Source organism: Ambystoma mexicanum, chromosome 13 (genome assembly GCF_040938575.1).
Source record: "Ambystoma mexicanum isolate Mex_15411 chromosome 13, UKY_AmexF1_1, whole genome shotgun sequence".
NCBI classification, from domain to species: domain Eukaryota; kingdom Metazoa; phylum Chordata; class Amphibia; order Caudata; family Ambystomatidae; genus Ambystoma; species Ambystoma mexicanum.
Window position 1 is genome coordinate 592,901,926 of NC_090938.1, and position 17,928 is coordinate 592,919,853.

At 43.7% G+C, this 17,928-nt stretch overlaps 1 protein-coding gene across 2 annotated transcripts in view; it reads left to right on the forward strand.

The window, feature by feature from the left end:
• The window catches only part of EZH1 (enhancer of zeste 1 polycomb repressive complex 2 subunit), an 834,444-nt gene that overhangs the window by 102,279 nt on the left and 714,237 nt on the right, over positions 1 to 17,928 (forward strand). For both annotated transcript variants that reach the window (XM_069634417.1, XM_069634418.1), the window contains exon 2: positions 16,445 to 16,565. In XM_069634417.1, the coding sequence (XP_069490518.1) occupies positions 16,445 to 16,565 (121 nt within the window). The remainder of the gene's footprint in view (positions 1 to 16,444; positions 16,566 to 17,928) is intronic.

The following is a 17,928-nucleotide window of genomic DNA, read 5'->3' on the forward strand; positions in this document are numbered from 1 at the left end:
TCAATGTCATGAATCTCGACCCCACTATGGCAAATGGCCACCAATTGGACTGGGTCATTTCCAATAACATAGAGACCAATAACTATGTTACCACCCCTTGTATATGGTCTGACCACTACAAAATTGTTTTTGACTCACACCTACCTATCCCAGTAAAAAAACTGGCAAACAAGGCAAGCAAAGTTTTTTCCAGAAACTTTAAAAATATAGATAGAGCAGACCTACAATTCTGTATCAACAGTATTCTAGCCGACATTAACGAAACAGACTCATGTGACACTATTATCAAAAAATATGATCAGCAGATGCTTATGCTAATCAACCTGAAAGCACCTAATCGAGAAAAAACTGTTAGGCCTAACCTCAACCACCAAAAATGGTACACACCTGAACTTATCTCTCTTAAGAAAGGAAAAAAACGCAGTGAAATAGAATGGCTTAAAAACCAAACCAATGACCACAAAACAAATTGGAAGTCACTAAAAAAATCCTACAAATCTAAGATCAACGACGCTAAAAAGAACTATTTCAATAGCCAAATCGAAGCATCATCCAATTCATCCAGCAAGCTTTTCGACATTTTGAAATCCTTAGATAAGCCCAAGGCGTTGGCCCCTGATTTTACACCATCACAATCTGAATGCGAAAACACCCAGGCAGCCTTTGCGAACAAAATATCTAAAGCCAGAGAACGCATTGCTCTAGCACAAGCTAATAAACCTCAATGCAGCCTCCCTGCAGAGCAACTAACAACAACCGGAAAGGAGAAGTTTCAATTCCACTCCATCTCCCCAGTAACTATGTTAAAAACACTAGCTTCTATGAAACCATCATCTTGCGCCGAAAATATCCTCCCTCCCAAGATCATCCTACAATATCCTGAAATCTTTGCGCCACTTTTTACTAAAATTGTCAACACCTCATTCCGGGACCAAGTAGAGCCCAACAACATAAAAAAGGTTACCATCACACCCCTAGTAAAAAAACCTACTCTTGACCCTCGTGACCCCAACAACCTAAGACCCATTACAAATTGTAATTTTACTCTTAAAGTACTGGACAAAATAGCAACAGCCCAATTCCAAGAATATGTGGAAAGCCATGAGATCGTACATCCACAACAATCTGGCTTTAGAGCCGTGCATAGCACCGAGACCGCTATGCTGGACCTACAGTCCAGAATGTTGGAAATTATGGACAAGGGAAAGGCTGGTCTTTTGGTCCTGTTGGATCTGAGCGCTGCCTTCGACCTGCTTGACCACCAGCTCTTGCAGCAAGCACTTGAGAAGGTTGCTAATTGCTCCAAGGAATCAATAAGTTGGTTATCATCCTTCCTTGAAAACAGAATATCCAGAGTACACTGAGGGGACAAATTGTCATCCGAATTTAACATCGTCTGCGGGGTACCACAGGGAGCTAGTCTATCCCCCCTGCTCTTCAATCTGTACATCCGATTCCTATGTGAGCTACTACAACAACTCCAGATATTTTTCACCAACTATGCTGACGATACTCAGCTGGTCCTGGAACTGAGTGGGGACTACACTAAGGATAGTACGATACTAAATACACTCTACGGAAACATCGAAGATTGGATGGACAATAACTGGATGTGCCTGAACGGCAATAAAACCGAATTAATGATTTTCGGATCCATCCAGGCTCGAGCCAAACTCCCCGCTGAATATCAGGCCTTCCAAATTAAAGAAACTCTTATTCCAGTGTCTGATAAGGTCAAAGCACTGGGCATCACGTTGGAAGCATCCCTCAACTCTGATGCCCAGGCAACGTATGTGAGTAAAAACTGTAATTATTACATCCGGCTACTTAAAGCCATTAGACCACTATTGAGTGAGAAAAACTGTGCCACAATAGCAAGAGCTACCATCATGTCACGTTTGGACTATGGTAATGCCCTCCTAGTAGGAGCTAGTAAGCAAAGTATCCAAAAATTCCAGCTGGTCCAAAACAATGCGATCAGAATGGTCAAAAAGAAAGCAAGAAGTGAACACATCAGTGAAGCTAGGCGGGACCTCCATTGGCTGAGAATAGAGGAACGCATACAATTTAAGTCTATGTGCCTTACTCACAAGTGTTTATATGGCAAGGCACCAGCCTATTTGAAGTCCAAACTCACATTTTACCATCCTTCCAGGGCATTAAGATCAGAAGCTAATGGGCTCATAACGCCTCTGAAACACAAGAAGGAACTTGGTATGGGCAGAGCCTTCCCTAACCAAGCGGCCTCTAACTGGAACAAATTGCCGAAGTACCTTAGATTGGAGTCCGATCATTTGGTCTTCCGCAAAAAACTAAAAACAGAGCTTTTCAAGTAACACATGTTTAGGACCCAATGAATTAGCCAACCTGTAGTTGTATGTATTTGTCCTGTTGCTTCTTCAGGCTCCACCTTGAGCTATGTACATGTCTACATGTAAGCGCCCCGATGCCTGCGGGCGGTTGGCGCTATATAAATAAATAAATAAATAAAATAATTTCTTAAATGAGACTACAACTCATCAGAATCCTTGATGACCTATAGCATGAGGCTTGGCCACAATAATTCAGCGAGAAATCGACGTAGCTGTGGCCATGGAGAAAGATGCGGAAATACTGCAGTTGGAGGTGCTAGCATATGCAGTGTTCGTTTCAGGCCAAATGGCCTGTTGATTAAGTCTGTACACTAATAAGTCAAATTCTACTAGTCCGTGGGCTGGATGCTCACAGGAATGGTTCATCCATCGTAACATTTGGAAGTGGCAAATTCCTGATCAGCCTTCTCGGTTCCTGACTAGTGCCCTGGAGGCAACCCATGCGTCTGGATAGGTTTAGGAACTGATTGGATGTTATGGCCTCTCAAACTTCCATAGCTGCAATATCTGAACAATCTAGTGACAGGCCAAGTGATGCTAATGGGGAACAGAATTTGTAGGGAAGGTTGAGACATTTCTACAGCCATGTAATGCACTTAATTATTCACACTCAATGGATGTCACGGATGGTAGGATGCCATCAGTAGACAAACATTTTCTGCTTAGAATTAGAACTAGAATTCATAACATATTTTGACCAGTGTAGAACCGAGTTAGTGAATTTGCAGTAGGAAGTGTATCTAGATTAGTCCAGTATGATCACACAAAGGTTTGATGACTCACTACAGCCTGTACCTCAGGAAATAACTGATTTGAAAAGACAGAACACAGATTATAAACAGTCCTTGATGAAAAGATGAAAAGAAACGAGCCTTCTAGATCGCCCACCACTATGCCACCTTATGTACGCCCTGAGATGTGATATGTATAGTAACTGAAAATATCAAAGACGCCAATGACCTTCTCCATTGTAGGGCAAATACTTTTTTATGTTCTTTTAGCAGGATTGTTTGCTTTTGCAGGTGCATACGTAAATTGGATAGAGTAAATATATATACATCCAGACCTCCACCGACCACTAATGGGGGATGTGTAAACCTTTTCAGTAAGAAAGGGGATGCAGAACAAATGAGATGATGGCTGGAAGGTTTAGAATTAATCTTAACTGCTGGCATTGCTCTGGGCACCGTTCCAGACCATCGTTCTTCTCCTGCCAAGCCATTTTAAAAAAGGGGAAAGACCATATATATATATATATATATATATATATATATATATATATATAATTTCTGAGGCTTGTGGAATCTGCTTAGATCACATGCTGTGCATAGGCCGACATCTAGTGGAAGCTGCAGAGTATTACAGTTTGTTTTTTGAAACTTGAAAAGGGGCGTCGAACTAGGGCGTGCCAGTAATACTATCCCTAGTGCGATGTTCACTGTATCCATGGGCCCTCACGCGTGTAGGACCCTCAGATTGTTTTTTTCCGACATACTTGTCGGAAGCATAGTTGCAGAGTTCCCTGGCTTTTAGCCATTTATCATAGAATTATCAAAAAATCCCCGTTATCAAACCCCACGTCGAAGTTCGCCGAAGATCGACGTCGGTACTTGAGTCCAAAGAACTGCTGTCGAGACTACACGCTGGACTTTGGGCCTTGGAAGGCCTCTGGCCTCGGCCCTGCAAGTAGGGAGAGTAAGGGGTGGACATACACACACTCGTTTCCTACATATTCCCGCCCACTGCCAGATATTGACACATGGAGAGTACTCCATTTAAATTCTGCCGGAAGTGCAACTGTAAGTTCCCCTGGGTAGATAAACATAACACCTGTAACCTGTGTCTTCCAAGAGAGACCACCCTGAGGCAAATTGTAGAGCTTGTAAGCTGTTCAAGGCCAAGACACTTAAGGACCGCTCCACCCAGCGTTGGGACCACTACGCCAGGCAACTCGAGGCCATGGATGCAGTGGGTTCCTTCAGCGATGGCAGCAACACCGCTATATCGGATGGCGAGGGCACAGGGGTGTCATCGGGCACCCAAGTGCAAGCCCCCAACCTTGGAGGACTGACCGGCGGTTCAATTATCGGGACAACACCCGGCGGCAAGAGCGCTACCCACACCTCTTCCACTAAACACACTACCCCTCCCGAGATTCGACACGCGTGTCGAGTGATCGGAATAAGAAGGCACAGAGAGAGCTGTCCGCTGAATCGGTGTCCTCTGGGCGTTCGAGGTCACGGTCGCCCCATGACACACAGCAACCATCCACGATTGCTAAGAGTGCCACACTACCTAAAGTGACGGAGGTATGGTCGTCAGAAGACGAATCCCCAGGCAGCACATTCGACGGCTACTCCGGTAGTTTGTTCAACGTCTGCTTCCGAGATTCCACGCCCCACTGCCAAGACTCCCGAATCTCGTGATCCCTCCCCCGATTCTCAACGCCAGGCATCGAAAGATTCAGGAAAATCCAAGGGGTCAGGAAAACATTTCTCTACACATGGGAAAGGGGAAAAACAACATAAAGCCCCTGAACACCAGGTTCAGAAGGAGAAACACCCCAAATCTTTATAAAAATCCAAGGCCCCTGACCCTGTCATTAGGCCAAAAATTGTCCCTCCCACTCCCCAGAATATGGGAATAGAGGAGGAACCACAGCAGGATAGGGTCATTCCCAGTTCCAAGGAATGGAACTCGGAAGACATTGACAGGGCAATGAGGAGAATGTCCTTTTTTGTAGATTTTTACAAAAAAGACCCTAATTACTTCCAGAGCTATCACAATACCTCTGCCCCTTCGCGATCCAACGACCCTCAACCTCCTACTAAGAGACTCCATACTTAGACTCCAGTTCAGGGGCTGATTTCAGACCCTTTCAGTGTGGAACCTTACCAGCGGTATGGTGAGGATTCGGAAGTACAAATACTAGACGACCAGATCGGGGTCGATTACTATGGAGATGATGTGGACCAGGAAGAGGAGGAGGAAGACGAGGCAGAGGACTATAGTCTCGACTCCCCTGTTCCCAAGGACCCCCCGGTGAATGACTCACCTGTTGACAATCAGCCTTTGCTTAACGAAGTTTTAGCCAAGGCGGCAGCCCATTTCCAAATTGACACTCAGGGGGCCCAAGAAGAGAGAGATTTTGCAGAGCAAATTCTAGGGGATAAAAGATACATTGCCCAGGCTATCCCCATTCTAAAGTCTATTCAACGCAGAATTGATCCTTCTCTGCTCACCCCTAATCTTACCCGGGCAGTTAACCCACGAATAGAAAAATTATTCAGGGCCGCTCCCTCCGACCCACTTTATATAAGGGGTCAGCTAAAACCCGACTCATTAGTGAGTACAACCACCAGAAAAAGAGCGGGAACACCACTAGCATCTTCGGAAGCTCCCCCAGACAAGGAGAGCAAGAGAATATATGGGCTAGGAAGGAAAGTGGCATCCACGTCGGCATACCAAGCACATATGGCAAATACCACCACTCTGCTGGCAAGCTACAACTGCCACCAATAGGAACAGGTAGCTGCCCTCATTGCCTCCGCACCAGAACCTCTAAAGAGCCAGTTGGCCCAGATTGCGTCGGAAGGAAGATCAGTGTCCGGATGCATTCTCAAGGCTAACTTCGATGCAGCAGACAATGCAGGGAGGCTGATAGAAGAAAGCACAGTAATCAAAAGAAACGCTTGGCTGAGGCAGTCGGGGTTTAAACCCGAGACCCAAGCCACCCTCATTGACATGCCGGTGGAACCGAACGTCCTGTTTGGAAAAGCAGTCGAGGAAGCACTAAAAACGGCTAAGGATGAATATGACACCTTAAAGTCCCTTGGCCAACTAACAAATAAACCTACAAACCAGCAGGGAAATAATAATTTTCGTTGCTTTCGTGGCCAAAACTCCCAGAGACGGTCCAATTACTATCAGAACCAAGGAACCTCGTGGGGCGGCAACCAAAAAGCTACCCAGGGTTTCGCCAGAGGTCAAAAGAGGGGCCGTGGTAGGGGGAGAGGCAGCCCAGTTAGAGTCGCTAACGCCTCCCAAAAAACAGTGACTTTCCGCTCCGGGTCCCTTCCCATGCATCCCCAGTAGGGGGGCGCATTTCCATCTTCACCCATGCAAGGGAAGGGATCACTTCCGTCAGATGGGTGCTGTCCACAGTGTACGCGGGATACTGTATCGAACTATTGGAACGCCCCCACGACCACCCTCCAAGACAGAAGATACACTCCTTGGAGCACCAAAGAATCCTCCTCGAGGAGATCGTCATTCTTCTTGCAAAGGACGCAATAGAACTTGTTCCGGGCAACCAGGTAAACAAGGGTATTTATTGAACTTACTTCCTTGTGCAAAAAAAAGATCTAACAATGCACCCAGTAATAGACTTACGCCCTGCAAACAAGTATGTCAAGCCACAAAAATTTTGCATGACTACACTCCAGGAAGTAATCCCCCTACTAAAAAGAGGGGATTACATGGCAACATTGGATATAAAAGATGCTTATTTTCATATTTCCATGCTCCCAGCGCACAGAAGATTCTTGCGTTTCAAGGTTGACAGCCAGCACTACCAGTTCAAGGTGCTGCCCTTCGGTATAGCCTCGGCTCCAAGGGTATTCACCAAGGTACTGGCGGTGGTGGTGGCGCACCTTCACAGGGAGGCAATCCCAGTGTACCCTTGCCTGGACGACTGGCTCATCACAGGGGAAACCCCCGTAATTTGCAGATCCAACATTCAAAGACAAATCGACCTCCTCTTCTAATTGGGCTTCTCAATCAACGAGAAAAAATCAAGCCTGGTGCCAAGCACCTCCAAACAGTTCCTAGGAGCTTTCCTAGACACCAAAGAGGGGTTGGCCTTTCCATCAGAGGAAAGAATTCGGAATCTATTACTGCAAAATCCTCAATATCAGTCTGGTCGCCAGATAAGGGTGCGCAAAGCAATGTGTTTGCTAGGCATGATGGCATCATGAATTTACCTGTTTCCCCACTTGTGCCTGCGCATGTGACCCATGCAGGAATGGTTGGCAAAACAGTGGTCTCAGGCAAGTGGTCAGTGGGACGATCTAGTGGTTGTTTCGCCAACACTAGTACAGAGTCTTCGATGGTGGACAAGAGAGAATCTTTCAAAGGGGAAACCCTTTTACGACCCAGAAATTCAGGCCGTAGTCACAACAGACGCGTTCCCTGTCAGGGTGGGGAGCACACCTCCTTCACCACACAGCTCAGGGTCTCTGGTCTCACACAGTGGCTCAGAATCACATCAACCTGCTAGAACTTCTTCAGAGCGCTTTGGGCGTTCGAACCCCATCTATCCAACCCCTCAGTGCAGATCCTAACAGACAGCACGACGGCAATGTTTTACATAAACAAACAGGGGGGCACTCGTTCGCAAAATCTGTCCAGGCTTGCCCAGAAAATTTGGATATGGGCACTCAGACGGAACATTTACCTGTCATCTCAACATGTTCCTGCGAATCTCAATTCCCTAGCGGACGCTTTGAGCAGAGATCCCCTCCTAGAAGAGCACGAATGGGGTCTACACAAAGTCGTAGAAGATCTCTTCTCTCAGTGGGGTTCCCCCCACTAAAGACCTATTTGACACAAGGGAAAACGGACAATGCCCGGAATTCACATCCAGGTTCCCCCAGCCAGGCTCCAAGGGGAACGCTCTATGGATGAATTGGTCAGGGATGTTTGCCTATGCTTTTCCACCAACCCCTCTGATGAGGAAGGTGGTCAACAAGATGCACAGGGAATCAATAACGCTCATCCTAGTTGCTCCTATGTCGGCGAGACAACCATGGTTCCCACACCTACGCAGATTGGCGGTGTGTGACCCCATCAGACTCCCGTGCTGGTACAACCTACTCTCCCAGCACGAAGGACAAACAGTGCATCTTCAACTGAACTCGTTGAACTTGGCAGCATGGCTCCTGAAGTCCTAGAGTTCGGCCATCTCAATTTACCCCAGAGATGTATGGATATTTTAAAGGAATCAAGAAAATCTAACACAAGGCACTGTTATTTTGACAAATGGAAAAGATTTGTTATTTGGTGCCAGAATAAACAAATCAACCCAATTGATTGCACTCCTTCCAATATTGTCACCTACATGCTCCACCTTCTGGACGCAGGATTGGTATTTAATTCACTCAAGGTACACCTCGCGGCTCTGTCAGCCTACACCACCTCCCATAACTAAGTGTCATGGTGGAAAGTGCCATTTGTCAAAGCCTTTATGGAAGGGGTGAAGAGACTCCACCCTCCAATTACTAACCCACCACCAGGGTGGGACCTTAATGTGGTGCTTGGTAAACTCATGGGCCCCCCTTTGAACCCATGTATAAACCTAGTCTCAAACACCTGACTTATAAAACTGCCTTCTTAGTAGCCATTACATATATAAGAAGGGTCAGTGCAATGCAAGCTCTATCAGTGCAGGATCCTTTCTTAACTGTCCATAAAGATAAACTGGTTCTACGAACTCGCCCTAAGTTCTCACCTAAGTTTATTTCTAAATTTCATGTTAACCAGTCCATTGAGCTACTGGCCTTTTTCCAAGAACCCAAAAGCTCTGCTGAGGTGAAACTTCACACATTAGATGTGAGAAGAGCGGTCCTCTACTACGTAGACAAGACCAGACCGCTAAGAAAGACAGATCAACTGTTCCTCTCCGTAGCTACAGGCAGAGAAGGAGATCGCGTCTCTAAGGGCGCCATCTCTAAATGGATAGTCAAATGTATCCAGCTGTGTTACTCCCTTTCATAAAAGACACTGCCTTTTACACCTTGGGCCCACTCTACAAGAGGTACTGGGGCCACTCTGGCTTTCATTGCAAATGTACCCCTTGACACCATTTGCAAAGCAGCTACATGGAGCTCTATTCACACTTTTACTCGGCACTACTGCATTGGCACTCATTCCAAGACAGATACTCAAGTGGGACAAGCGGTTCTAAAACATTTGTTCGCTCATGGCCCTTCTCACATCCCACCTCCTTCTTCTAACAATGGTCGCTAATCTATTCGAAGCATGTGATCTAAGGAGGTTCCACAAGCCTAAGAAGGGATACATTACTCACTGTAAACGTATTTCTGATGCTTGTATCTGCTTAGATTCACATGCGCCCGCCCTTCCTCCCCTTTGAGAGAAGGCGCATGGATGCTTGTAGTCTTATTTGCTTGGATACTCTACTCACGCTACTCCTCATGTTAGAAAAAATACAATATGAGGGTCCTACACGCGTGAGGGATCATGGGTACAGTGGACATCACACTAGGGATAGTATTACTGGCACGCCCTAGTTCGACGCCCCTATTCGAGTTTAAAAAAACAAACTGTAATACTCCGCAGCTTCCACTAGATGTTGGCCTATGCACAGCATGTGCATCTAAGCAGATACAAGCATCAGAAATACGATTACAGTGAGAAATGTATCCCATATATATCGGGCTTTACCCCACCCAAAATCCAGCCCTAAATACTTGGTCACATCCCTTCTGCACGAAACCCACAAGCATCGCCCGACATGTTTCAACCTCGTTGGGCCTCATCAGTGAGGAACAGCTTGAGTTTTAAGGCCCAGCAGGCATGAGACCCACTTCTGCTTGGGGTGACTTTAGCAAAGCAAAGGGATTAATATGATGACTTGCATATGGGCTTCCCAAACGAGACAAATATGTCTGAGGATGCTTGTGGTCTTGTTCAGAAGGGATGTGATCAAGCAGTTCAGGCTGGACTGCCCCTTTAGGCGTGGGACCAAGCCTGATTTGCATATTGTCTTTCCCTTTTGTAATCATTGGCAGGTGAAGAATGATGGTCGGGAGGGTTGCCCAGAACAATGGCAGAGGTTAAGGTTAATTCTAAACCTTTCAGCTATCACCCCTTTTGCTTTACTGTAGCCACCACGAGTGGGACGGGTATGCCGACACGTGGGTCCCATGCCCGCTGGGCCTAGAGACCCAAGCTACTCTTCACTGATGAGGCCCAATGAGGCTGAAACATGTCTGGGGATGCTTGCGGTCTTGTGCAGAAGGGATGTGAACAAGCAGTACGACTGGACTACCCCTTTTGGGGTGGGACCAAGCCTGATTTGCATATGGTCTTTTCCTTTTGTATTGGCTTAGTAGGTGAAGGACTATGTTCTGGAGGGTTGCCCAGAGCAATGCCAAAGGTTAAAATTAATTCTAAACCTTCCAGCCATCATTCTTTTTGCTTTGTTGTAGAGAGGATGTAGGCACGCAGGTGGAAGATGAAATGAGCACCCTGGTGTGTTTTGATAGCTAGATTGTAGCCAAGGATTAATATAGGTCTATCCGTGTAGACCAGGTTCCCAAGAAATACATGTTCTATCGAACATGGTGAGGAACAATGTAGAAAGGGTAGTGCTGCACTTCAATGCAAAAGCAGGCATTTTGAGGCAAGAATGGCATTTTGAGGCAAGAATTGTGGTTTTCCTGTATGGGTTTTTAGTCCCTGACAAATTCATCACATAATATATATATCATTCATTCCTGGAAATTCTTCTTTACAGCTACTACACAGGATTTTCCTGAATGAGACTAATATTGTTATATTCATTATGATACATAATGCCTAATGATTTACAAAGTCTGTCCGTATTGTGTGAATGGGTCTTGAGGATCTACAATAGAGACTATACAGTGGCTGTCGAGGCCAAATGGTGCTGAGCAACTTGACAAGGATTCGAGGATTTGATCATAGAAAATCACTAGCATGTTATAGCAAGGAAAGATGGCGATTGTGGCCGTCGTCCGGCGGGAGCCTTCTAGAAAGAATGGGTCAGGTGATTTATCGACAGGTACATATGCGTTGACAACTCACTTTCCTCCCATCTTCATGAACTTAAGGACTCCTCCCTAAGTATTATATTGCAGTTTCCAGAATATTTCTTTTGTTTTGTTCTTATCACAAGGGCAGAGCCTATAAAGATGGAGGTCTGGTGGGTGGGTTAGGTTTGTTCTGGTAGGGTAAACATGTTGTGTTGGTTGTCATGCCGGATAATAAAGCCGTCTCTGACTGTGCTGCTATCCAAGAATTTATTTTTATTTATTTTATTTTTATTTGTACATTTGTACATTTGTAGAGTGCACAACAGCCCACAGGCACCTAGGCGCTAAGTCTTAAGAATGTGGTTACACTTGATGCAGATAAGAATGATTTTGTGGGCCTGGTTTCTCCACCACTCTCCTCTAGCCATTGTTCCATACTCCTTCACATAAAACTGCCACTATGTTATTTATGTGTGCCACACAGTGCCACTTTCAGAGGCATTGCTAAAAGATGGAGGCTTTCTAGTGCAACATTTTTAAACCTGGTACCAATTGCTCATGAAAGTGAGGCACCTTTGAAAAATTAAGATTTTTTTTGGTTTTGCCTGTTTCTAAAACATTAATCCCTGATGTGTAGTCACTATACAGCACAAACTGCTTTCCCTAAATGTGTGGACTTAAATGCTCTACCACCCGGGAACATACGGTTTTCGTTCAATTGCACACTAGTTCTATCAGCCAGTGTGAAAAGACTTCCACTTAAAAAGCGATCACCTCTACCTCTCCTGCCTCCTTGTAACATAGACCGCTATCACACTGTCACATCAAACAACTGGAGATGGGTGCATAATCAAAGTTAATCTTTAGCTGCTAAAAGCCACCTTCTCGTTTTAAAAGTTTGATCCCAATCCTGAGAACTTTCAAACATTCCTTTTTTTGTTAAAAAATCCTACACCAGTTTTGCAAATATTACATGAGCCAGAACTCTTAATTCATCCTTGTCATTTTTCCTTGGTGCCTTCTTCATCCCCTGCACAAGATTATGATTACATTTGATCTCCCCACCCCCATTGAAAGTTTACATCCTTACTCATCTTTCCTTAGTGCCCCATCCAACAAGTATTTCATTGCAGGCTTTGGAACCCTATTATGTTTTTCCTCAAATGTTCAATGTACTATGTTGTCATCCAGGAAAATGACTACATTTGAACATTACTCAAAGATAAAGGGCCTGGTCCTCCTTAATGTAGCTATGTCTTACCCCAGGGAAATCCATACCTTTTGCATTTCCAAGTTACACTCTATTCACAAAGCAGTGTAGAACAGTTCACGTTTTTTAGTAAGTTAAAGAGGCCTGCATAATGTACATGTTCTGTTCAAATTGTTGAGTGCAATGATCACTTTTAAAGAAACATATTGGCACTTATCAATAACTAACCACACAAAAGAAAAGTCCTTATGTACAATAAGCATGTTAGAGACACATGGGTAGCGTTTGGGAAAGTGCAATGTGGGTAGGGTGGATAGTCACTAGGGTGAGAGCAAAGGGTTACATGCGCGTGGAGTTAGTATAAGATTATAGCCGAGGTGACAAAGTTAACAGAAGATGAGTTGGCAGGGGAGTGGGTTGGAGTAAGACAGGTGGAAAGAGACAGACACTAGAACCCATTAAACCTGGTTTAGAATCCACCAAGGAAGAGCTTAAAATATCATTAAAATATCAAAATATCATGTCTGGGATAATATTTTCAGATGCAACAAAGGGAGGAAGAACCCTGCACTATACTTTGTATACAATTGTATTTCTTTTTCACATGACCATGATTTGATGTAAATGTGGAAGACTATACCGGTCCAACACCATTGTCACCTCAATGATCTGCCTTCCTCTTAGGTACACTTTTGCATTCTTCCCATTTCAGATACAAATCAACCAGGCAGAAAGTTCTTCTCACCTCATAATACATATTGTATATGGTACTCTACACGTGGGAGTAAAAACGATAGGTTATCTTTGTTTTTTTGTTTGGGATTTATAAAGCACAGACACTGCACCTGAAGCCATCAAGGCAGTGTCACAATAAGTGAGGAGATCATCACATGAGCATCTATTATGGATGTTGACAATAAATTGACATTTTGCCTAAAACAATGAATACTTTCATTTCTTAATAAATAGCATTTTATCGTTCACCAAATTATTAATATGATCTGTTCTTATGAATTATGTTGATAAATTGAATTTGCCTGACACAATTGCATGGATTGAATCTTTGTTTAAGAAATTAAACATTTCTGAATAAACTAAATTTGAATTTGAGCTTGAATAATCTGTCAGATGATTACACTTTTTTTGCTGCCAGAACTGAAAAAAAAGCCAACGCCCCCCCACCCCCCAACCCTCCGAGGAGTCTTTCACAACTATGGAGATGGAGGACTGTGATCTAAGCTTTCTGTTAGGCCAATAGCACTTATGCTCTGCGTGAGAGAGGTTTCTATGTTGCAGTGTAAAGAAAAATGAAGCTTTAAGATCAACATGGTTTGAAATGGGGAGCTAGTGTAGGAAAGCCAATTGGGTGAAAAAAATGCTTACATTTATTAAGCCCCATCAAGATTCTTGCGTCCATATTCAGGACCCATGTCAACAAATCAGCTTATTAGAAGAAGTCAGATAACATATATGCTGTTGTCGAAATCAAAGCTTGATGGTGTGAGTTAACAGCTGTCTGCTTGTACAGAAAACTAAGCAATGGTGGAAGGTATTGTACAAGATTAAGATGAAATAAGCAATTTGACGTCTCAGGAAACCTAAGCCTCCAAGGTTGGATGTGCATTCATCAGATACCCAGTTGCCAACCACTGGTTCTGGGGTCGGGCAAAGGTCAAATGAGTTGGGACAGACTTTTTGTTCCAGGGACTATGTATAGTGTTAACTGTAGGACCCTCAGTTGTACTGGGGCTAATCTTAAAAATAGTTTTCAATTATGCTTGATTTAATATATAATGGGAGTCCTTCAGTTGACTTGAGATAAAATCTTTTTTATGGGTGAGTGTCACAAAATGTGCATGTTGTCTGTTGTCCGTGGGGGAAAACGCGTTTGTCCTTGATTATATTGACTAGGGAGAGAAAGAACAGATTGGACAAAAGGAGAGACAGATCCAAGCCCTGTATGGCTGTAAAATGGATATGAAAGGGGACTGTGGATCTATTATCCATTCCAACACAGTTGCACCCAACCCCATGGATTCCAGGTGATCGAGAACTGAATATGTAACAGTGTTGAAGGCTGCCGATCGATCCAACATATCAACACACTGACTACCTCCTTCAGCTGATCAAACGTTGTCCTGGTTACTATTTCAGTACTGTGGCCAGCTCCAGATACTAACTGGAGTGACCAATGCACACTTTTAAGGAACTGGTACTATGCCTGCGTAAAAAGATGAAAATAGTTTTTGACTTAGAAGACAGCTGCAATGTCTTTAAAGATGTTTTTGGGGAACAGTGTCTAACTGCGATCCTTGGCTTTTTGGTAAGTTGGGGATCTAGACATGTAGCAATGTTTTGCTGTTGGCGCATTGGAATGGAGGTACGTTTATGTTTCTGGCTCCACAATGTTTGTTTTTCTCTCACTAAACATCCATCCCGACAAATTCTAGGACTGGTATAATTATATTAACAGACTCAAGTCCCAGAATATGTTAGAAAAGTGCTGGATAGTGGGAAAAGCAAACATTGTTCTCCCGACTGTATTTTTTACCACTGATAATATCATTGGATTGTCGAAGCATTGACACTTTGGTGGGTTCAGTGGTGTTGCATGCCAGTTTGCACTAGTGATTGCAGCTAGAATACAGTCTTTGAGCACCATATTGCTGTTGATTACTCGCCTCTGCTTGGGCTACCAAACACTACTGTTCAAAGATACTTTTAACTGAATTTCAAATGTCTCTTACCTTAGTGTTCCCCTGCTGTCCCTTTAGCATATTTTACATTGTATTGTTCCAAGAAATATTGCAATGTCTTTAGCTGTTTATTGGTCATACAATACAACATGTTTAAAAAATAATTTGAATATGGAAGAATCTTGTATTTGCTCTTGATTCTACTCGATTCTGTTAGTTCGAGTCATGTCTTCTTTCTGTTTTCGTATAGTCATTTTTCAGTGAAACTTGATCTGCAAATTAGAGGGTTCTCTTGTGTCGTGCAAAGTGACTACTCTGTGTGATGGGTCCTAGGCCTCATCGCACATCTGCAAATATATCTCTGAAGCATGGGTATATGTGTTGTGTCTTCGTGTTAAGTTGGACAGCAGTATAGTTCCTGCACTTGTTTTATGTGATATTTGTCTGGATATTTTTCAGTTCAATATGCTGAGGTTGTCCAACTGGAAGTATACTGGGGTTGTCAAATGGGGAGAAAACTGAATATTATCATAGAGCTATAAAAAGTAGCATTGGCAACCACTGAATATACTTGGATTGCCAAAGTGGAAGTTTACTGGAATGTTCAAGCGGGGAGTCTACTTAGACAAACTTGCATTATTCAGAGTCAAACTCTGAGTACACCAGGATTTTCCAAGGGGCGGGGAGATATACATAGTTTGTTAAAAAGGAGATTTACTGGTAGTCGCAGACTGGTATTGTACAACTCAAACTGGGAGAGGGCAATCAAGCTTGATGTCCTCCACACTGAAATTGTGCACGCACTATCACGGTCCCCCACCCCTTAATACCCTTTTACCCTGCCATTATTGTGGGTGCACAGTTAACCTGCCTCTGAATATTCCTTTCTGTCCCCTGTCTGCATGTATTATAAGATGTTCATGTTCTACCTCACCACTAAATTAATCTGGTTTCATGTTCATTTAACAAGTTTTGCTTGTCTGGTCAAATGTTGGCCATGCATGTCATGAGTGCATATTGTAATAAGGAATGAGGGGTACAAGTGTTCTGTGTTTGTCAGTTAGGCAGTCAGATCCTGTCCCAGAGTGGTAGAGAATATACCAGTGTTGAAATGGTCCCAATGTATTTACCTATAAATTTAGTAAGTATCATAACTAGTAGCACAGCTTCCGAGTTAGCTTTTCGACCAGGTATCTTGGTCTCACTGTATTAATGTCTTCATCACTTTGTTCTGATTGGCTTTTTTTAAGGAGTCATGCCATGCTGTCCTTTTTTCTGTCCTTCAATTTCTTGTGCAGGATTTCTTTCTTTTCCATGAATGGTGCCGTTGGTGTAACTGTTGCTTTACTTTTTGTTACCCAATTGTAGGACAATGGATACCCAGATGCCCCCATCCTCGATCGACTTGATCTCTTGGAAAAAGAGAGTGAAATCGGAGTACATGAGACTTCGACAGCTCAAGCGATTCCAGTCAAACATGGGAGCTAAGGTAGGCAACTGTGGGCAAAACTCTGATTTTAATGTTAGCATTTTTCTAATCCGCTTCTGGCATTTCACCAAGCTAGGCAGGGGGCAGATCGGCCTCAATCACAAACGAATAAAACCAATATGCATGATGTTAAAATAAATACATGAAATCCTACAATAAGAACAAAACCAATTTTTCCCTTAGCCCTTTTTTGTTAAGAGTGGTCTGATCACCCCAACCCGTTTGTAGAAATAATTGTTGACACTCCTATCATTCTGAAGGCTAACCTACCAATGCCAAATAATCTTGATTCATAAACCACCCTGTCTTCTTTACAACACACGCAATACATACTAGTTGTTCAATTTCTTGTCTTTTCCTGTGATTGATGATGTGCTGCTCTGTTTCAATGTTATCCATGAGCACAGTGCGTGTTGCAAGTGCTGCATTGGCCAGGTGAAGAAATTAAGTCATTGTAGATGTAAGTATGCAATTCATATTGTGTCGCCCTGTACTCCAGGATATTACTGGAAACACGTTCTGCTGTATAGGCAACATACAAATGTTCAATAAATAAAAGTCAACGATTATAATAATTCTAGTGGAGTGAACAAATGTCATAAGATCATCAGTAGCTCAGGGAAACCCCCCGTGTCCCTACTCCCATCTTTATTCAAATGCCCAACGCTTATTGGGCTAATCTGTTTGCTGTTCACTTAATCTTTTGCAAACACTTTTGCAGCTAAACTTAATGACGTAAATCAAAAAGTGGTGAGGTCTGTATAATATGGCGAGGTGGCCTTGTATTCCCATCACAAAGAGAACATATCTTAGGTCCATCCAGGACCCATGAATAGTGGGGCTACCCTTGCATCTTAAGGGCTTCAGGGGTGTCCAATAGGCCCTGTGCTGTGTTGCTCAGTTTGCACTAGGGTACTGAGCACGAGTTTTGATATTGAGTTGACTTGCATTGATCTCCACCCCCAGCTAAACTAGGGCAAAAAAATATTACTTTAGGGGCAACTGGGGTGGTTTAGTCCTATTCATATTTGAGTGTATTTATTTCGTGAACCTTCCACTACCTGTTGACACACTAGAGGGCACATTTGTCTTTTGTTGTTGGGCCTCATACGTAGTCTGTTTTCTCTTTTCATGCTGTTAGTAGGCATCATTTACAATGAGTGTCCTGTAGTATGTGTGGATCAAACTGTGGTAGAAAGATCAGGCAGTGGCCCGGTAGGTCTGTCTAACTCAAAGATTGCATGGACTTCAGTGCTCTGGCCGGGGCTGCTGTTTGGGCAGCAGGCTCTCACTGGCACACCAACACGCAATATTGTACCTGTGCAATGGGTCTTTTTTCTTGGTTAGCCAGAGGTTCTCAATC